The 21813-nt window shown below is 35.7% G+C and overlaps 1 protein-coding gene across 6 annotated transcripts in view; it reads right to left on the reverse strand.

Moving 5' to 3' along the window:
* Positions 1-6731: 6731 nt before the first annotated feature.
* arhgap42b (Rho GTPase activating protein 42b) overlaps positions 6732-21813 on the reverse strand; it is a 313806-nt gene continuing 298724 nt past the window's right edge. For all 6 annotated transcript variants that reach the window (XM_030151784.1, XM_030151783.1, XM_030151782.1 and 3 more), the window contains 3 exons: positions 17169-17228; positions 9742-9821; positions 6732-6864 (listed from right to left, as the gene is read on the reverse strand). In XM_030151784.1, coding sequence (XP_030007644.1) covers positions 6776-6864; positions 9742-9821; positions 17169-17228 — 229 coding nt within the window. In that variant the 3' untranslated portion in view covers positions 6732-6775. The remainder of the gene's footprint in view (positions 6865-9741; positions 9822-17168; positions 17229-21813) is intronic.

Genomic DNA, 21813 nt, shown 5'->3' on the forward strand with positions numbered 1-21813 from the left:
AGAAACAATGGTTATGCAATCCAGTACTAACTCCTGTGTGTATCATGTGACTAAAACAGACAGAAAAGAAAACACAGAATGCCTAAAAGCACTGTTTTTGGCACTACAATGAACAAGAACAAGAAGAACTTAAAATGATTTTGGTTATTATAAAAAAAAAAACATGGAAAATGGATAGATATCAGCTCTGAAATTAAACTCTTATGAGCTACTTTTGTTGCTATCATTATATTTGTCCAAACAAATGTACCTTTTGTTGTACCAGGCATTAAAATGAACAAGAAATTGCCAAAAACAAGGTTGGTCTAATATTTTTTTCCATGACTAGCAATGCCACTTTCTCCCACTGTGTAAAAATGAAGCCAAAATATGGTAGTTACAGGAATTTTAGCCCGCTTCTGTGCAGAAAAGAACAGAAGAATGTCAAGTCTGCCCGCCTACATGCAGATGCAGGCCTGCTATTGGTCAGTTTAGCAGTCAATCTTTTTTTTTTTTTTAATCACAATACTTATTAAAATATACTGACAATTTCAACACAAACCAGTCTCATGCAAACCCACTAAAAAATTTAAATTAACTTTTATCATGATGTAGAGTTGTTTTTTAGGTTTGACTGGTCTGGTCCAATTTATTCAAACCAGCTGAACATAACATTTATCGCTAAGACAGATTGTGTTAAACCTGACGACATCATGATACGAAATCCAAGTAGTTTTGGATCAGTAATAAACAACACGACAACATGTCAAAATATTATCGTATTGTTAGATATTATATTGTTCTAAACAGACTAACGGAGCCTGTAGTGACTGGAAAACTGATAGTGGTTTAACTGTTGATGCGAAGCCAGTATTATGAAGGAGGATTACATTTCAGCAGCAGCAGGGGGAAGATTTAAACAGTGCATGTTGTGTTTGTTTCCAAGAAAGTTCATGTACTTTTTGGGGAGACAGACAGAGGAGACATGACGGACTAAAACTGCACCAATAAAGCAACACCAACGATCTGAAGCTGAAAAAAGCAACGTGTTAACAGTGTAGGAAAACAGACGACAAACCTGATGACGATGTCGCCTTAGCTTTGCATAGACAGCCCTGTCACAAACTTTGCTCCTGCTTTTTCTCATTATTTAGCGTTTATCGGTGGTTGACAAAACACCTTAATGGAGTGGAGTCGCTACACTCTCAATCATGGGCTTTGGTAGTCTCATTTCTTCTCTTCTGCTGATTATGAATACATTTTACAACAGAATAGATTTTGTACCTGGGGGAACGTCAGTATAAGGTGTTTGGCTTCACATCAATCTGCTTTGTAAAACTTTACACTGCCCCCTAGCTGAATGTACTATCGAATATTGTATGTATTCTCTAAGTAGTAAGGACTGCAATGTATATTTAGTAGGGCTGTCAAAATTAATGCGTTACTGTGGATTAATCCGTCATGATTAATTGGATTCAAAATTTAACCCATCTGCAGCCCAGAATGACTCTGAACGTCTCTGACAAGGCATTTCGGGAAGTTTGTCCAAGTAAAATTAATGTCGCTTACGTGCAAATGGGCAGTTGATCCGGTACTGACAGGCAGCAGAACCAGCCCATAAAGATGGAAGACACTAAACAACACGTTAACCCTCTGGATGGAAATATGAGGACGAAAAAAAAAACGCCAAGACGGAACAGTCGACTGACATAAAGTATTATACACACCCTGCAGGAAGGAGTTTTCTTTTCACCGAAGCACTTCCAGCTTAAAATATCACTTTAATGCAAAGCATATGTTAGTTGGGAATTCTGCTAGCACTTCGGCTAACGCGTCACCCAGTTTGCGACAAACACATTAAGTGCATATATTCCCTTCTTTCTTCAGTCTGTTTACTCATGAAAAAACAAACTAAACCAAAACCTGACACCAAATTAATATAGATTTAAAATGAATCATATTTAATCATGATTAGTCGAAATTAATCCACGGCAACCCTGTGATTAATCTGATTAAAAATTTTAATCGTTCGACAGCACTAACATTTAGACTTCTTAGTTTGGCTGAAATATGGAGCAGGTGGGACATACTGCTGCCTGTCAACAGGGGGAGATGGAGGTGTTTTGGCTTCACTTAAACTGGGTTATCACAGCATCCATCTTTACTGAGGAGCCAGTCGTTTGCTGACATTAGCGGACTTCATTTCTAAGCTAATGTAGCTAATTTTGCAAACTGTAAAGGACCAGAAGCAAGGCATTGGAGAACTAGGTTCCAAGTGAAAGGATATTCTAAGTTTCCACAGAAGTCAATGTGCAGGATTTTATTATAAATGCTAACAAAAGCTCAGAAACAGTTAGCTACTGACTAGCTAACTATTATTATGCTAATTAACATCTTCGTTGTCTACATTCATGATAACACTGAGTTCAAGGTTCCGGTGTTTCTTGAGGTTCTTCAGTGTTTCTTTTCTGTGCCTTTATAGTTTACAATAACTGTTACCTCTAGCTTAGCAGCGTTAGCTAGCATCAACAAACTACTGTCTAACAGCACAAAAAAGTCAATATAAACTTCACATAAACACATGCACATCTTACAGATGTACGTATTACTTTAGATCTCCACACTGATCTAAATATATAACATATACGTAAATGACTAATGCGACAGATGTAATTACACAAGTGTAGCTTTGATAACAGCATGATAATAATAAATATGGAACCAGCTTTTACATCTGTACCAACATCTAATGATTTTAAGTAGTCGCTTTTCCATTGGCCCTCAAATTGCGCGAATACAACTTGCACATCAAAATTTACCTAATGGAAAAACGACAATTTAGCAAAAACTCTTGTTTTTCAATTAAAACCTTTTGCACTGGCAAAATGTGATTTTTCAGGCGTAGTGCGATTGGTATTTCATGCAAAACTGCAATGGAAAGACCTTTTTCTGCGACTACGGTCACATGAATTTAAAAAAAAAAAAAAAAAAAGGATGTTGACGACGTTACAACAAGTGAAGACGAAGAGTTTTAAAAGAAACATGGCGCAGTATGTGTGGACACACCAGGAAACCGAATCATTTCTTAATGTAGTATGAGATAGAGGGGTAATATATAATAATAATGAATATATCTGTAAATCAACACGATATTCACGTTTGTCGCCATGTTTATGGAATACTTTTTGTGTCATCTTGCGATAATAAATAAATTAATTTCAAAGCGCATTTGAGATTTAATGGAGAAACCGACATTACGCACTTCTGTTTTTTCAACATTTAGTAAATATTGGTAAAGTTTTACGCAGATGTCCAATGGAAAAGCGACTAGTGATCAGAGGAATTTCACTGTGAAGCTTAGAACAGGAAATTCCCATCATGTAGCTACAGATATGAATAGAGATGGAGCCTAACTGTAACATTTTGGGCCAAAAACACAACAATGTATAAATGTAAGGACAAAAACATTCTTACATTGCAACAGTTAATGCACTTCATGTACTAAATTTAGAGTTAAACTCACTGTTACACTGTTGTGATAGATCCATGTTTTATTTTTGAAATGTTTATACAATGTCGATATACAGTAGACGATTGCAGGGAAACAAGGCTGCCATGTTAGAAACAAAACCAGTCAGAATGTCAAATGTTTCATATTCAGGATATGGATATTACTTCGATGATAAGCCCCAGCAAATTCAGACTGTAAGGGAGGATCACTTTCAAGGTCGCCTCACATTCTCATAGATGTAAATGGAAAAGAACACTGTGAACTTGGCACGATCGAGATCTCAAATACCTTCCCAAATACATTTTTACCCCACAGGGAACATCTTACTTTGCAGTTATTTTTCAGTTTCTAAGAACTGAAGGGCCAAAGGATTGTTGATTATTTTGCTTCTGTTTTCTGTGTTTTTTTTCCAACTGAATTTACCTTTAAAGATAATCATGAACTGTATTTTTGAACTGTTGTGACAGTAATAGAAAATGAAATATTAAACGTCATCTTTATCATAATATCATATGATACATGTCTACGTGTTATTACTAGTACACCAGTGTACCACTGTATACAGAACTACAACAGGCCTCCACCTCATGTTATAAAAAAACAACACATTTATACATTTGAAATATATTTGATGTGATCATTTACAGTACAGACAGTAAATATTTTTGATTAGCAACGACAGAGGAACTTATGATCAGTAATGGACAGTACAGTACCGTGTAGCTAACCAGAAAGTGCACTGTAGCAGTGAGCAAGTTCAGTGACCACAGACCGAGAAATGAACATTAAGGTGCAAATTAATCATTATTATTATACTTTTATGTCAGATTATAATGGACTAGACTAGCATCTTTAAATCACAGTTTAATTAAAATCACCAGGCTACAGATTTCCATTATTGTGTCACGTTGATAAAGTTAAAAAGATAATATATTTCTGAGACTAAAACTGACATCTGTTGAATCTAATTCAGTAGTTCCCAACCTTTTTTGGCTCGTGACCCCATTTTAACATCACAAATTTCTGGCGACCCCAGACATTCAAAGTGGAGATATGTTTTTGCTAAAATTAATTTGTTTTTGATCATGCAATAATTTTGCTATACTATATTGCAAATAAATGTTAATTTTAGACAGCATTTAGTCTATATAATGTAAAAGTGAGAATTTGATTTTCCTTGGTCAGGATATGTACAGTCAGTCCAGCTTGGATTTACAAGGCTGACAATTAATACTGAACAAACAAGAACTCAAACTATGAATTATGAAAGAGCTGCAGCATCTGAAACTGACCACAATGAACATTTGACAGATAAACAGAACCACAGTGCTTCAGTTTCAGCTTCACAGTTTGTCATGTCTTTTATACAGTATATTGTGATTGTCTCTCTTAACTCACCATATATTTTTATCAGTAAGTTTTTATTTTTATTTTGATCAATTACTACAGGGTGGGGAAGCAAAATTTACAATATTTTGAGGCAGGGGTTGAAAGACAGTGTATGACCAATTAGTTTATTGAAAGTCATGAGAATTTATTTGCCACAAGAAAATTGACAGAATAGAAAATGTTTTTATTCTATGTGTCCTCCTTCTTTCTCAATAACTGCCTTCACACGCTTCCTGAAACTTGCGCAAGTGTTCCTCAAATATTTGGGTGACAACTTCTCCCATTCTTCTTTAACTCTTTCGGTGCCAGACAGTTAAGGGGCTAATAAGCCTTAAAAGTGCCACAGAATTTGGCCGTTTTTCAGTATTTCGCGTCGTTTTTATAATATTTGAAGAATCCTGCACGAAACCGCTCGGTAACATCCGACCGATTGCTAATTAGATTCAAAACGCACCGGACGCAGCCGATTCATTATTGATCGTAATTTGCATAATTCATAATAATAATAATAATAATAATAATCTTTATTTATATAGCACTTTTCATACATTAAAAACTGTAGCACAAAGTGCTTTACATATCAGTTTAAAAATCAGTACCGCCCCCCACCCACACCCACCCACTCACCCGCACACACACACACACACACACACACACACACACACACACACACACATATACATGTAAACCCACAAGCTCACACATACTTAAGAAGACTGACTGAGCACGGGTAGACCAGAACAAAAATGTACAAGTAAAAGTAAAACATCAATTTAGGAGGCGCTGTCTCGGAGCCATCCGCACCAGGAGGCAGCCGCCGACCCCGCCGACCAGGCACCAGCAACACAGCCCCGCATCCCAACTAGTGGGAGAGGGCCAACTGGGACCCCCACCCACCAGAAAGGAGTGGACCCCAGTGAGAGAAGGCGCCACAGCCCCCGGAGTCCACAGCCGCCCCCCGGCATGGAGGGCTCCCTCTGATGAAACACCGGAGAATAAGAAACATTAAAAAGATATAAAAATATTATTCGGTCGCGTGACCTCAAATTCCCGTCTGATTGGTCTCAAAAGGGGGACACAGAAAGAACGTCATCGAAATGTGAGAAAGAAATGGGGGTGGATGGTTTGTTTGTACACAAATATGGCGTGTTCTCCAAAGCCGATCTGATCGGCCCGTGGCACTTTAAAGGTTGTTTTCGTAAAGCCGATTTAATCGGCCCATGGCATTGAAAGAGTTAACAGTATCTTCCAGACTTTCTCATAATAGTTTTGCTCATAGTCATTCTCTTCTTTCCATTATAAACAGTCTTTATGGACACTCCAACTATTTTTGAAATCTCCTTTGGTGTGACGAGTGCATTCAGCAAATCACACACTCTTTGACGTTTGCTTTCCTGATTACTCATATGGGCAAAAGTTTCTGAAAAGGTATGGATAATAGTGTTAGGTATGATTATGACATCAATATATGTTTGGTTTCAAAACAATTGACGTAGTGCCTGCTGAGAAAAAACAACTAAATGTTCATTGTAAATTTTGCTTCCCCACCCTGTAGAAATTTCAGGCGACCCCATTTGAATTCCAGGCGATCCCACTTGGGATCCCGACCCCAAGGTTGAAAAACACTGATCTAATTGTCCTGTGATTCTGTGCTAAAAAAGTAAAAACACAAGTGCAGTCGGTGGGTAACATATGTACAACTGTCATACATAGATTCAACGTCTGAATCTCCAAACATTTCTCAATGAAGTCACTTAAATGGGAGAAACATCCAGCAGATGCGTCCAATACAGATATGCCATACACGATTACAGCAATAACAGGAATATTACAATCGAAGACACGTTTTTTTTTTTTTCCATGGATACCATGAAAAATGCAATGTTTACCATGTTATTAGAGGAAGACAACATAATTCTCTGGGATTAAACCTGTTCTCCCCTCGTACGTTGCTTGGAGCCAGCCAGGTTCAACAGAGGGATAAACTGCCGGAGGAAAAAAGAGAGAAAATATAAGTCAAAGAGAACTGGAAAGTGCTGAGTAGAGTCATTAAGCTTGTGTTTGGAGGCGTTCTACAGACGTATAATGAATAGAAGCAAAACCAAGACTGATTATAGCCACAAGGATCAATCATTCGCCTAAGTATTGACCGCTAAAGCCTTGATGCTTGATCAGTGAAACACATTACTTCAACACAGTACTCCAAGTTAGGATCAGTGTTGGGAGTAATGCTTTACAAAAGTAATGCATTACAGTAACAGGGGTTTTGGGGTGCATTGCGTTGCATTGACGCCAATGGAAGTAACTCGCACAACACTGGTAATGTGACAACAATTACATCAAGTGTTCATTAGACCTTTTTAAAGCTGCGCAAATTATTATTTCTATATCAATATTATATCCGATGACAGGTGGTTTAGAATCCAGACAGAAGTAGAAGAGCACAGTGGCAAGAAACGACATGCTACTGGAAAAAATATAATAAAAACATATTTACTAATGACGGAATTAAAAAGGAATATGTGCAAATCCATACAGACAGTCACGGAAAAAATTATTAGACCATCAAAAGTCATCAGAAACAATGGTTATGCAATCAAGTACTAACTCCTGTGTGTATCATGTGACTAAAACAGACAGAAAAAAACCACGGAATGCCTAAAAGCACTGTTTTTGTCAGTACAATACCATAGATATTGACATAGGAACTGAAGTGATTTTGGTTATTATCAAGAAAACCATGGAAACTGTCTAGATATCAGCTCTGAAATTCAACTCTTATGAGCTATTTTTGTTGTTATCATTATATTTGTCCAAAAAAATTTTGACTTTAGTTGTACCAGGCATTAAAATGAACAAGAAATTGACGAAAACAAGGGCGGTCTAGTAATTTTTTTCCACGACTGTACATCACACTTTAGCTGCCGTATGTCTGAGTTCTGGTTACAAGAGGGAAAAAGCACTGAAAAGAAACACTGGTTTACTGTGTTTATTTTAGCAAATAATAGAAATACAGAAAGCAGACAACCACATATTGATGGAAGAAGTAGAAGAGCACGGTGGCAAAAAAAATAACATGCTACTGGGAAAAATATAATAAAAATGTAGTTACTAATCAAAGAATTAAAAAAAAATATGTGCAAATCCATACATACAGTCACGGAAAAATGTATTAGACCATCAAAAGTCGGTAAAACAATGGTTATGCAATCAAGTACTAACTCCTGTGTGTATCATGTGACGAAAACAGACAGAAAAGAAAACATTTTTGTCAGTACAATGCCATAGATATTGATGTAAGACCTGAAGTGATGTTGGTTATTATCAAGAAAACCATGGAAAATGGATCGATATCAGCTCTGAAATTAAACTACTATGGGCTATTTTTGTTGGTATTATTATATTTGTCCAAACAAATGTACCTTTAGTTGTACCAGGCATTAAAATGAACAAGAAACTGAAAAAAACAAGGGGTGGTCTAATCATTTTTTCAACGACTACACTCAAAAAAATAATTAAGCCAAAAATGTTGACTTTATGTATTTTAATTACATGTAAATTTTCCATGTAATTTTATTACATAATTTTAATGTAAAGAGTTGCATTTAATACAATGTTTTTTCTATCATATTGAGTCAATATGAATAAATTAAATACCTTCAGTCGGATTTGCTTTAGTTAATGCAAACTTTTACATAAACTGTGTTTGACTGTGACACTCAGCCTTTTATGTGATCTAGTTAATAAAGTTTACTTTATTTGTTTAGATTCACTTTATACTAAGCATATTCACATTATGTTTGACTTTTTTGGATAAATAAACTTTACATTTAATATATTTCAGTTACATTTTACTTTAAAATATTACTTCATGTTTATTAGAGCCAAGAATCATTTTTTTGAGTGTATAGAACAGCTAGCAACCAGAACATTGCTCCAACATCACTGCATAGTGTTTGTAAGTATGTTTCTAAGACTTTATTACTGGGTTGTTTGTTTGTTTATTCATTTCGAATATAACATTAAAATCAAATGATAAAAAGATTTATACAAAAAGAAAGGCAAACATTCAAAAAGGAGCGGGATGAAGTTTAGTTTATAATCTCCCACCCCCTTGCCTCCATCCTTCTACCTTCCCTAAATTCTAAACTTCATTGCTTTGCTTAGTTTATTATACATTTTTAACATGTGAATTGTCTTTTTCTGAAGTGTCTACACTAAGTTTGTTTCCAGCTGTTACTTTTTGCATTTCCAGTTTTCACATGGACAAAAAAACACAAGCAAAAAACCAGTACAAACATGAAACTTTGGAAAAACTTGGAAATATCAAGAGGCAAGGACTCCCAAATGAAGCCACTGTGGAATTATATTAAAGTAATGGGTAATGTTATTACAGTTTGGAAGGAGCTTGCACAAGACTGTTTAGGGTGATGATAAATCAGCGTCTTGCTCTGCTTTCCTTGTAAATGTTGGGGAGCGTTTGTTGACGTTCTTGTGTTTGGCTGCAGGCGCTGCTGGCTCAGTTAACAGGGAACAGGCGCTGGTGCCTTCCATCACTAGGTTACAGTGACCTGCCTGCACTGGTTTCGGGCCAAGTCATCTCTTCACGGAAAAGGCAAGAGGGAATAAAAAAAAAAAATCCCCAGGCTGTTTGGATTTCACTTATGTATATGGGGGCGTCGAGGAGCAAAGTAATTGTATGCTTCCACCCAACAATGGGAATCAGTCAAGTATTTGCAGCGTGTACTTTTCTACTGTTCAGCCTACGCAAAGAACTATGTGGGGCCGACGTGACCAATTTCTGAAGTGAAGTAAGTGTTAGATATAAATGTAGCAGAGGTTTGGTTTTTAGCTTTACTCACCGTTTGAGAACAGCGCCCCCTGGGGGAAGCTGAGCTCATGGCTGTGCTCTGCCTCACAGGAGTACATCGCCTTCGCATCTCTGGAAACAGCGAAAACAGCCAGTGTCAAAGCAGGTTGTGACCTTAAGCAAAACTACTGGTTGAATTCATTCCAAATTGGGTTTATAGATTGTCAGTGACCCAGAACAGATGTGATTACAGTTTGGGAACAGTAGGTCAAAGTTTCAATTTTTTATGAATTTTTCAAAAAGTTTTTTCCCCTCATTTACTTATAATGGGTGAAATGCCAAATGTCTGTAGCAGCAAAACTGTTGGTTAAATTTATACCAAATTTGGTTAATAGATTGCCAGTGACCCAGAATAGATGTGATTGCATTTTGGGAAAAGTAGGCCACGGTTCAGATTTTTTAGGAATTTTTTAAATATTTTTTTTTCCCCTTATACTTATAATGCGTGGAATTTAAAATATCTGTAGCAGCAAAACTACTGGTTGAATTCATACCAAATCTTGTTTATAGATTGTCAGTGACCCGTAATAGATCTCATTACATTTTGGAAAACATAGGTCAAAGTTTACATTTTTTATGAATTTTTTCACGTTTTTTTCCCCTCCATTTACTTATAATGGGCAAAATTTCACATGTCTGTAGCAGCAAAACTATACGTTGAATTCATACCAAATTTGGTTTATAGATTATCAGTGACCCAGATTATATCTCATTACATTTTGGGAACAGTGGGTAAAAGTTTAAATTTTTCATCAATTTTTCAAATCTTTTTTTCCCCCATTTACTTATAATGGCTGAAATGTCAAATGTCTGTAGCAGCAAAACTGTCGGTTGAATTCATACCAAATTTGGTTGATACATGACCAGTGACCAATAATAGATCGCAGTACATTTTGGGAACAGTACGTCAAAGTTTACATTTTTAATGAATTATTTCACATCTTTTTTTCCCCTCCATTTACTTATAATGGGCAAAATTTCACATGTCTGTAGCAGTAAAACTATAGGTTGAATTCATACCAAATCTTGTTTGTAGATTATCAGTGACTCATAATAGATCTCATTACATTTTGAGAACAGTACATCAAAGTTTAAATTTCTAATGAATTCTTCAAATCTTTTTTCCCTCCATTTACATATAATGTGTAAAATTTCAAATGTCTGTAGCAGCAAAACTGTTGGTTGAATTTATATCAAACTGAGTTTAAAGATTGCCAGTGACCCAGAATAGATCTCATTACATTTTGGGAACAATAGGTCAAAGTTTAAAATTCTTAAGAATTTTTCACATCTTTTTTTCCCTCCATTTACTTATACTAGGTGAAATTTCAAATGTCTGTTGCAGCAAAACTGTTGGTTGAATTTATACCAAATTTTGTTTTTAGATTGCCAGTGACCCAGAATAGATGTGATAATAAAGTGGGAACAGTAGGTCAAAGTTCAAATTTTTAATGAATTTTTAAAATCTTTTTTTCCTCCATTTACTTATAATTGGCAAAATTTAAAGTGTATGTAGCAGCAAAACTACTGGTTGAATTCATATCAAATTTGGTTTATAGATTGTCAGTAACCCATAATAGATCTCATTACATTTTGGGAAAAGTAGGTCAAAGTTGAAATTTTTTAATGAATTTTTCACATCTTTTTTTCCCCTTGATTTACTTATAATGGACAAAATTTCAAATGCAAAATTTCAAATGCAGCCAAACTATTTGTTGAATTCATACCTAATTGGGTTTATAGATTGCCAGTGACCCAGAATAGATGTGATTACATTTTGGGAAAATTAGGCAAAAGTTTAAATTTTTTATGAATTTTTTACATCTTTTTTTTCTCCCATTTACTTATAATGAGCAAATTTTCAAATGTCTATTAAAACATCAATTTTGTTTCAATTTACTTCAAACTTGACACATATATAGAGGCAATTGATATACTGACCTCAGCACATGCATAGACATGATGACATCAGCTGGATCGATGCCAAAATAAGCTACAATACATGCGAGGGGCGGGGTTTGTTGGGCCTGGAACCACTTGTTATTTCTGTTTTGTGCTTCAGCTTTTAGTTTCTGACTTCAGTTAAATTGTAGTGAGATTCTACAATGGTACAACTACTTTTTTAGTTTTTTTTTTTCAAGGAATTTACTGGCCTGGCCAGCCATTTATCTTTCTCAATGAGAAATCCGTCTGGAATTGTGAAGCTTGAATCCAAATATGAAGGCGGGACTAACAGGCGCCGAATAAACCAATCACAGATAAGACGGATGTGATTAATGACGCTTTTGTCAGAGAAACTCAAGAATAAAGAGTGTAATCTGTAATTCAGTCCTTATTTTTGAATCAAGTAAACAACCGACAACAGTTGTAAATAGATTTGCGGATTTGGAACTGACATTGACTCACGACCAATAGAATGACGCATTGCGAAACACCCGCCCCCCAGACTTGTGATTGATTCAGTATAGAGTAGATCGTGCATATTTCACAGTGAATGGCCCAATTCCAGACTGTTTTCTCAGCACTGAATACCCTAAAAAACGGATGGCTGGCTAGGCTAGGAATTTACTAGTTTTAGTTTAGTTTTTATCGACTATAGTGTTAGTTTGAGTCTTTTGGGTATTATAAAGACAGCCCTGATGTGTAGAGTGCATGACATTAAATATAATTCACAAATTTGTTTAACTCATAAAGACCCAGTGCTACTTTTGTGGCAGTTCCCAAACAAATTTTTCTCTATATTTAACCTTTCTTGAGTGATTTATCATCATTTATTCTTATATTTTCCTCTGTATTTTGCATTTTTTCAGTGAAAATCAGGTATTTTGCGATAATTAATTTACGGATCAAGTAGGTGTTCATAAAAGCTAAGATTAAAATTGGGGGTTATTATATCAAAAACAGAAAAAACTGAAGAAAAAGTGATTTTTTTCAGCAAAATATACCATTAACTGAACATAAACCAAGTGTCTCCATCCACTGTCATTGATCCAACTCTGCGTTTTACTGATGAATCAATGTTGTAGAAGATGACGGTGTTTCCATGGTAACTACGGAGCCTCTGAACATCCAAATGGGTCATATCTGATGACCATGAAAAGATGACAACCTGCATTTTACACCAATTATTTACATGTATTAATAGGTTTAGTGGTTCAGAAGTTATTAAACATTTTAGATCAGTAGATGGTTTTGGTTTCCAGTGGCTGTTTGGGTCTTTATGGGTTAATACTGATAGTCCACCATTAGTTGAAATAAAACAATGTGTCTCATCTGCTCTGTAGAGAAAGACTTTTTCGTTGTTTCATGCAAAAATACTGTAAATTCCGGACTATAGACCGCACCTGAATATAAGCCGCAGACCCTAAGTTTAGAAAGAAAATCAATTTTATACACGTATAAGCCGCACCGGTTTATAAGCCGCGGGTGTCCACCAGTGGCGATTTCTCATAGACTGCAGAGAAGCCCGGCTTCCCCTATTGTTACGAAAATTAAATGGTTAAATATGTTTGGTTGTGTTGACATTTCATTGACTACACATGTGTTAAAACACGTTCATCTCCCAGACGAGTTCGTTCAGAATCAGTGTTATCACAAATCATCAGACTCCATGTTGTTCACTTCTCATACATTCCCGTTGCGCTATTTCCTCATACGATCTATGGTCAGTGCATTTCCCCGTTGAAGCCTGGCTTCTATGGGAGTCTGTGGGACCGAGTGGAACCTTTTTTTTTCATTGCGTCAAAACTGGACGGTAATTGGATAAAGGTTTTTTTTGAGTTCAAATGAAATTCTTCCCTGTATGTAAATGGGTATGATATGTGTGAGCTTGCTGTCATATCTATAGGTTGATTCGTTGTTAATATGATGATTAAAAAACAAAAGACAAAAAACGAGGCAATAAAAGGATAGTAATAAAAGCACATTTTCTCTTTCTGTTTTTTTTGTCGGTGGACTTATCGGGGTTTCCTTTGGATTCGTGCCGATACGGGATTGACTTGCTTTTGCGCCGGCTGTGGATTCACGGACTTAAAATGACTTGAAAGTGAACAAATTTTTGTTTTTCATTAGAGTAGGACTTTTAATTTATTTTTAAAATATAAAGATTAAAAACAAGTAATTACGTCTGTTGTAATATCATTTTCATTTAACATTACGCACGACGTGCGCATTAATTCTGAGATGCTTTAAATTTATGACGGTCTCTGGAGAGCTTTATTGGGTGTTTTCATTCAGAGTTTTGTTTTGTATATTTGTGAAACAATATTAACATTTGAAGGTTTACTATTTTTCCTTAAAAGTTCCCCTTTTGTGTGTGTTAATATTAACTTTATAAAGGTTAAGTTGTTAATGTTATCCATTCCTGCATACCTGGTAACAACAGACAGATTCTTCCCTGGGGTGTGGCAGGCAATAAGGGAAAATCGTTGTATAAGCCGCGTCGGAGTATAAACCGTAGTGTTTAAAGCGTGGGAAAAAAATAGCGGCTTATAGTCCGGAATTTACGGTAATCAGAAAAATCATCAATCTTTTTTCCAGATAATTTAATTGGACATTAAACATTAAATACTGAATGTAAGGTGCCTGAGTGTTACAAACACCCTTTATAAAATGTTTAATTCCAGTTTGTGATTATGATTAGCTGGGCTGCCTTCAAAGCACATCTGTGATCGTATTACATTAGTTTTATTTGTATAAAAAAATTATTTTGTCATGAGCTGTGATTTACAGGTTGAGCGAAGCGCAGATAAGAGGTAGAAAGAGATGAACAGGATATAGAAAGATAAAAAAAAAAAAAAAATGAAAGGAGACAGGCTGAAATTAATGAGAGAGAAAGTGAAGGGCTGGAAAAGTCAAGACACGAAGTCCTGACTATTAAACAGAGTGTGTGGTCCGTTCACTGCCTTCAGACCCGCTGAGTTAGAACTGAGTAAAACTCTCTGATGCTGTAGACGTAGACGAATCACGGAAGCAACGAGGCAGAAATGCGAACGTTCAGACAGCCTGACTAGTATCCAAACTCCAATGACAGACAACGCTGGAGCAACTCGACAGAACTTTAACAGTTGTGCAACTAATGAAGATACCCAGAAAAATGTTAATAATTGGCTCCATTTTTAGCATGCTGCTTGCTGCGTCGGTGGATCTGGGTTGCTTAGTAACCGTGCTGCTAAATGCTGCCGAAGGACTATATTGCTGCGCAGAAGACAGATGATTTGTTATATATTCACTGTTAAATTTTGAGTTTATTTTATGGAATCTTACTCATACAAGAGCTGCAACACATCACAAAAGGCAGTGATTTATAGGGATTTTTGGAAAAACTATGGAGGATTTAGGTTAAAGGTGTCAAACTCATTTTACTTCAGGCACCACATATGAATCTCAAGTAAAATAATAGCATCATAACCTATAAATAATGACAACTTCACATTTTTCTCTTTGTTTTAGTGCAAAAATAACATTAAATTATAAAAAATATTTACATTTACAAATGATCCAAACAAAAAAGATGTCAATAACCTGAAAAAACTGAAATGTTTAAAGAAAAATAAGTGCAATTTTAACAATATTATGCCTCAAATTTATACATGTGCGTCATGGATCGTATCTACAAAGGCACAAAACATTCAGTAACAGGCACAATATTGTTAAAATTGCACTTAATTTTTGTTAGACACTTCAGGTTAATTTTTTTTTTTTACTTTAAGGAACTTTTCAACATTTATAGAATTTTTTATTTAACATCTATAACATTTATAATTTCAAGTAATGTAATCATGTATTCAGAGATTGACACCGGACATGATAAACAAACAGAACCCAAGGAGGGAAAAAAAAAAAAGGCAATACAAACAAGACACGCATAAAAAGAGTCAAGACATCGGTGCATTCTGGTACCGTTAAAGAAAGAAAGAAAAGAAATAAATAAACAAAACAGGTCAATAACAATATAAGAACCTAAAATGTATTTAAAAGTTCCAGGCCAGGTAACATGTTCATGCAGTGTAACAGAGGCTATTTCAGGTTCATATTTGTTCAGGTTATTCATATACTATTGTGACAGGATAGTTTGTAAATGTAAATATTTTCATAATGTAATTGAACTTTTTTTTAACCTTAAACCAATTGAAAAAAAAAATTGGAATCGTCATTATTTAGGCCTATATTATTTTACTTATTTATATCATATTGAGCTGTATGTGGTCCCTGAACATCCTGGACTGTTAATATTTTCAGTGTAATTTTTAGCATTTTACAAATTTATCCAGATTTGGGCCAGATTGGACCATTTGGCCTGTGGACCATATGTTTGACAGTTCTGATTTAGGTGCTTAAATTCATGTTGTCTTAACTACATCCTTTAGCTCAGGGGTGTCAAACTCATTTTCGTTCAGGGGCCGCAATCAGCTAAATTTGATCTGAAGTGGGCCCGACCAGTAAAATCAAGAATGTCAACTCCAAACTTTTCTCTATTATGTTTTAGAGCAAAAAAAGTAAATTTACATTATGAAAAGCTTTACATCTATAAAATATCCTTTCAAAAGATGTGAATTACATGAACAAAGTGAAAAAATAAGTGTAATTTTAACAATATTCTGCCTCAGTTTATGATTCACACATGAACATTATAACTTACAGATCACAGTGGATCTACAAACACACAAAAACATTTAATAACAGGCAGAATATTGTTAAAATTGTACTTACTTCTCTTAAGACATTTCAGGTTGTTCATATTTGTTCAGGTTATTCAGATTATTTGCGAAATTACACTTTGCCTTAGTGTAAATACATGAAAATATTTACATTTACAAAGAGAAAAATTTGGAGTTGTCATTATTTATATGTTATTATGATTGTATTTTACTGGTCCTGCCCACTTTAGATTGAATTGGTCTCAATGTGGAACCTGAACTAAAAGGACTGTTAATATCTTAGAGTAATTTTTGCATTTCACAAATTCATCCCAAAGGCCGGACTGGACCTTTTGGTGGGCTGGATTTGCCCCCCGGGCCGCATGTTTGACACCTGTGCTTTAGCTCTTCAAAAATAAATTTTTGGGATTATAGCTTGGATAAACTCTGTGTAAATGGACAAATCAAATAAAGCATAAACCAGTTGTTTACTGAAGCTCCCACATGGTGTGAAGCCATTTGATTCTTTTGCAATAGAAGAAAAAGAAAACAGATTTTACCTGTAATTTTATTCAAATTTCGCTCCTGTTGTTTTGTTCTCTGTAGCTTTTGTTTTGTTTCTGATGTTTTTCAAGACTCATTTCTACTTATCATTTATTTTTTCACTCCGTGTTTTAATCTTAGTATTCGTCACCTTTTATAACTCCGGTGTCGTGGCAGTTTTATCGACTGCACCGTTCTAATAATGAGACAAATTAATGGTGTTGTGTTTTTACTGTACCTTCCGACTGGAACAGACTGTGTTGAGACGTTCTCAAAGAGAAGAGCTCTGGCTGCAACCCTGAAACAAGATGAAAAACCAAAACAGTCTCACTTCTGTCAAGGATAACATTTAACTTTAAAAGCTGTTTGCTTTGATTATAAGACCGCTAAAGAAAATTAATTCTGAGACGAGATGTTGCACATAATATCGGGTGTCCATAAAGTCTCTTAACAATTTAACACATTTACTCCAAAAGCAAATGAATAGATAAATCTGTGGAAATAATTACAAAATGAAAAGTAGATACTGAAGGTTTTTTTTTTTGCCTCATTTAATCCACCTCAATATGGACACTATTAGATGCATGAAGCACATCAACACGGTACTGGAACTGTTGGCATGTTAGCTGTAGCATAATCTTATCAATGGTATCACTTGTTGCTGTTCCATTGATTGTCAAATTGTACGAATATAACTTGCGCATAAAAATTTGCCTAATGGAAAAACTACAATTTTGCCCAAACTCTCGTTTTTCAATGAAAAGTTTTTGCGCTAGCAAGGGGTGGTTTTTCGAGCATAGTGAAATTGGTATATCGCACAAAACTGCAATGGAAAGATCTTTTTCCGCAACTAGAGTCACCTGAACAAAAAACCCTAGATGATGACGAATGTTACAACAAGCGAAGAACAACAGTTTTAAAACAAACATGGCGCGGTATGTGTGGACACACCAGGAAACTGAATCATTTTTTTAATGTAGTACGGGATAGAGGGGTAATATATAATAATAATGAATACATCTGGAAATCAATGTGATATTTATGTTCATCACTATGTGTATGGAATGACTTCTCGTGTCATCTCGCACTAATAAATAAACAAATCATCGTATTTGTGATTTAATGGAAAAACAGACATTACACACTTCTGTTTTTTCAACATATAGTAAATATCGGTAAAAGTTTTGCGTAAATGTCCAATGGAAAAGCCACTAAGGACATCAGTGATCTTTTTCTTCAGGTCGTCGTCCCTTATCTTTGTTCCACATACAATATTTTTAACATAAGCCCATAGAAAGAAATCCAGGGCATCCCTTCCAATCCACCGGTCTGGAAATGTTTGATTTATGAACCCGCCAACATGCAGTCCCCAATGTAGGGGTGCACCATCTACCTGGAAAATGATGGTTGGTTGAAGGTCATCCAGTTGTGGTGACACATATTCAGTCAAAAAGTCAAGGTCAACATTTGCAGTAATTGATCTCTCATTGAAGAAAAATGGACCAATGATTCAACTGAGAAGAGAGGTGATCGACACGCATATCCAAAAAAAATGAGAGGTGTGCAGGATCCCAAAAAAAATTGATGAAAAAATAAAAGAATGTCCGCACAACCTGTGAGCTCCCAGAAAGTTTATTGAACAAAGTGGTGATGTTTCGGGCCAAGGTCCTTCATCAGACTTAAGTCAAGAGTTTTCCTTCCTTAAACTTTCTGGGGACTAAGGTCTGATGAAGGGCCTTGGCCCGAAACGTCACCACTTTGTTCAATAAACTTTCTGGGAGCTCACAGGTTGTGCGGACCTTCTTTTATTTTTTCACCAATGATTCAACTGCACACGATCCCACAATGTAATGAAAAAACTTTAATAATCTCTGAATACATAGAACAGTGGTTCCTAACCATTTTTGGCTCGTGACCCCATTTTAACATCACAAATTTCTGGTGACCCCAGACATTCAAAATGGAGACATTTTTTTGGCTAAAATGTATTTGTTTTTGATCATGTCATAGTTTGCTATACTGTGTTGCAAATACATGTTACTTTTAGATGACATTTAGTCTATATAATGTATATTATTCTGGACGGAGGCAGAAAAGCCAGGTGTAGATTACTGCACAAAGTGAGACTTTGATTTTCCTTGGTCAGGATATGTACAGTCAGTCCAGCTTGGATTTACAAGGCTGACAATTAATACTGAACAAACAAGAACTCAAACTACGAATTATGAAAGAGCTGCAGCATCTGAAACTGACCACAATGAACATTTGAAAGATAAACAGTACCACACTACAAAATTTGATTTGATCTATCTCCCCTTTATGTGAAGCACTTTGTAACATGTTGTTTTAAAAAGTGCTATATAAATAAAGCTTTACTTACTTACTTACAGTGCTTCAGTTTCAGTTTCACAGTTTGTCATGTCTTTATGAATTGGGATTGTTTTCTCGACTTACCATATATTTTGATTAGTAAGTTTTTGTTTTGTTTTGTTTTTTTTAATCAATTACTGCAAATTTCAGGTGATCCTATGAGGGCTGTTCAATAAGTTCATGGCCTCACCCAGAACAGAACAACACAGACTGATAATTTATATTTTATTTTTCAACATAATCTCCATTTACAGCAATGCACTTGGTCCATCGATGTTCAAGCGTCACTATCCCATCACGAAAGAATGTAACATCCTGTATTATAACAACCAGTATTTCTGGGTGAGGCCATGAACTTATTGAACAGCCCTCGTACATGGGCTCTCGACCCCAAAACACTGACATAGAACAAATCTGATTAACATCTCATCAGTTGCTTTTGTAATAACTTTTACAGACTTTGTGGACACCTTGTATTTCTCATCTATTTTGATATGTTACATTGCCTGTGAATCTGCAGAGAAGCATGAGGGAGAATTTCAAGCATTTCTGACCTTTAGAACACTGGAGTTGACTTTCTCTCAGCCCTACCAGCGTTCCACATTGTTTGGAAAAAGGTGAAAGGCGTGACGACACAATGCGGGAGTTTTCCTTCCTCTGGGTAGACGCAGCGGTGTTACAGCTCAACTGATTTAAAGTATATAACAAGGCCATACTTGACCCTGTTCACAACAACCTGGGGCAAACAGGGTGGGTGCTATACAAGGAAACAACTTGAAAGAGCGTGCGACTGGCGTCTCAGACATGACAAGTTAAACAATCTATTTGTCCCGGGAGAATGAGTGCAGACTGCTGCTGGGTCACATCAACCCCAGAGAAGGCACAGCGTAATTAAAGCCAGCTCTCCCACCAGAGAGGAAAAGACATAAATCTCCTCGCACATACTCCTCTGATCCTCGAGACCTCTCAATGCTCAGCGCTCATAAACAGACGGAGGAGGAGGATGACGACCCAGAGGGGAGACGCAGAGGTAGGCAGGAAGACACAGAAATGTTGCTGAACCGTTGTCCTCAGGCCGTATAGACTTGTAGTTATTTTAGCAGGGGTTTATGAAACTGCACACATAAACACTCCCATGACATGTCCTGTATATACAGTATCAAATCTGTCAGGACTGCAACCAGCAAATACTTACCTATGTGACTGTGTGTTTACGGATTAAAGGTGAAGTTGAGTAAATTCATTTGTAGGAAAGAAAAAACAACACTGCGTATAAGCCTATAAGCCGTGGATTAACCCTCATTTATGACACTCACTGGATATGAAGTGTTTTGGATTTAGACAAAAGGTTGGACGTGGGTGGATGACGGCGAAGCTAATGCTAAACATTAATTTAACCCATAAAGACCCAGTGCGACTTTTGTGGTTGTTCCCCAAATGATTTTTTTCTCAGTCTAACATTTCTTATTTTTAAACAGTTATTATACCAAAAAAACTGAGAAAACTGAAGGAAAAAGTGACTCATTAACCGAACATAAAACCAATGTGTAGGACCATCGTTATTTATCAAACTCCGTAAGATTTACTGGTGAATGAATGTTGGAGAAGATAACGGTGTTTCCACGGTAACTACGAAGCCTCTGAACGTCCAAATGGGTCATATCTGATGACCATGAAAAGATGAAAAACTGCATTTTATAACAATTATTCGCAAGTATTAATAGGTTTAGTGGTTCAGAAGTTATTAACCCTTTCATGCATAAGTCACTACAGTGGACAGTTCTTCTCCAGCTGTTCTCTTGTATATTCATGGGTTTTGTTGTTTTAGTTCCATATCAGCCAACACAGTGGACACTTATGCGCCATCTCATACCCTGACTTTCATACCATTACTGTAACTTTGCTGTTTTTGATAAACCTTATCTGCACTAACATGTTTTAGTGTAAATCAATTGTTATTTGTTAGACAAGATGGTTTTTTTTTTTTGCATATTATCTCCATGAAGTGAGTAATTACTAGCATTAGAATATGTTAAAATGTGAGAAGACATCAGATTAGCAGCATTAAAAATGTTTTTTATTTCATTGTTTTCATATCACTTTCTGATATTGGGTTTCACACAGATTTCTTTTCTTCAAAAATTAAATGCATGGATATTTTTGTAACTCCATAGAAAAAAAAAAAAGATTAACTTGATCACATTGTTTCTTTTCATGCCTAAGGAGGAATAAAAACACTGAAGAAAAAAATCTTGACTAAGGTTCTCACAATTCATGCATGAAAGGGTAAATATTTTAGATCAGTAGATGGTTTTGGTTGCCAGTGGCTGTTAGGGTCTTTATGGGTTAATATTGATAGTCCACCATTAGTTGAAATAAGACAATATGTGTCTCATCTGCTCTGTGGAAAAATACTTTTTCGCCATTTCATTCATAAATAATGAGAAAAAACATCAATCTTTTTCAGGTATTAAACGGTTTCGAATCTAAACTACCGTATTTTTCGGACTATA

This window comes from Sphaeramia orbicularis, chromosome 13 (assembly GCF_902148855.1).
Source record: "Sphaeramia orbicularis chromosome 13, fSphaOr1.1, whole genome shotgun sequence".
NCBI classification, from domain to species: Eukaryota; Metazoa; Chordata; class Actinopteri; order Kurtiformes; family Apogonidae; genus Sphaeramia; species Sphaeramia orbicularis.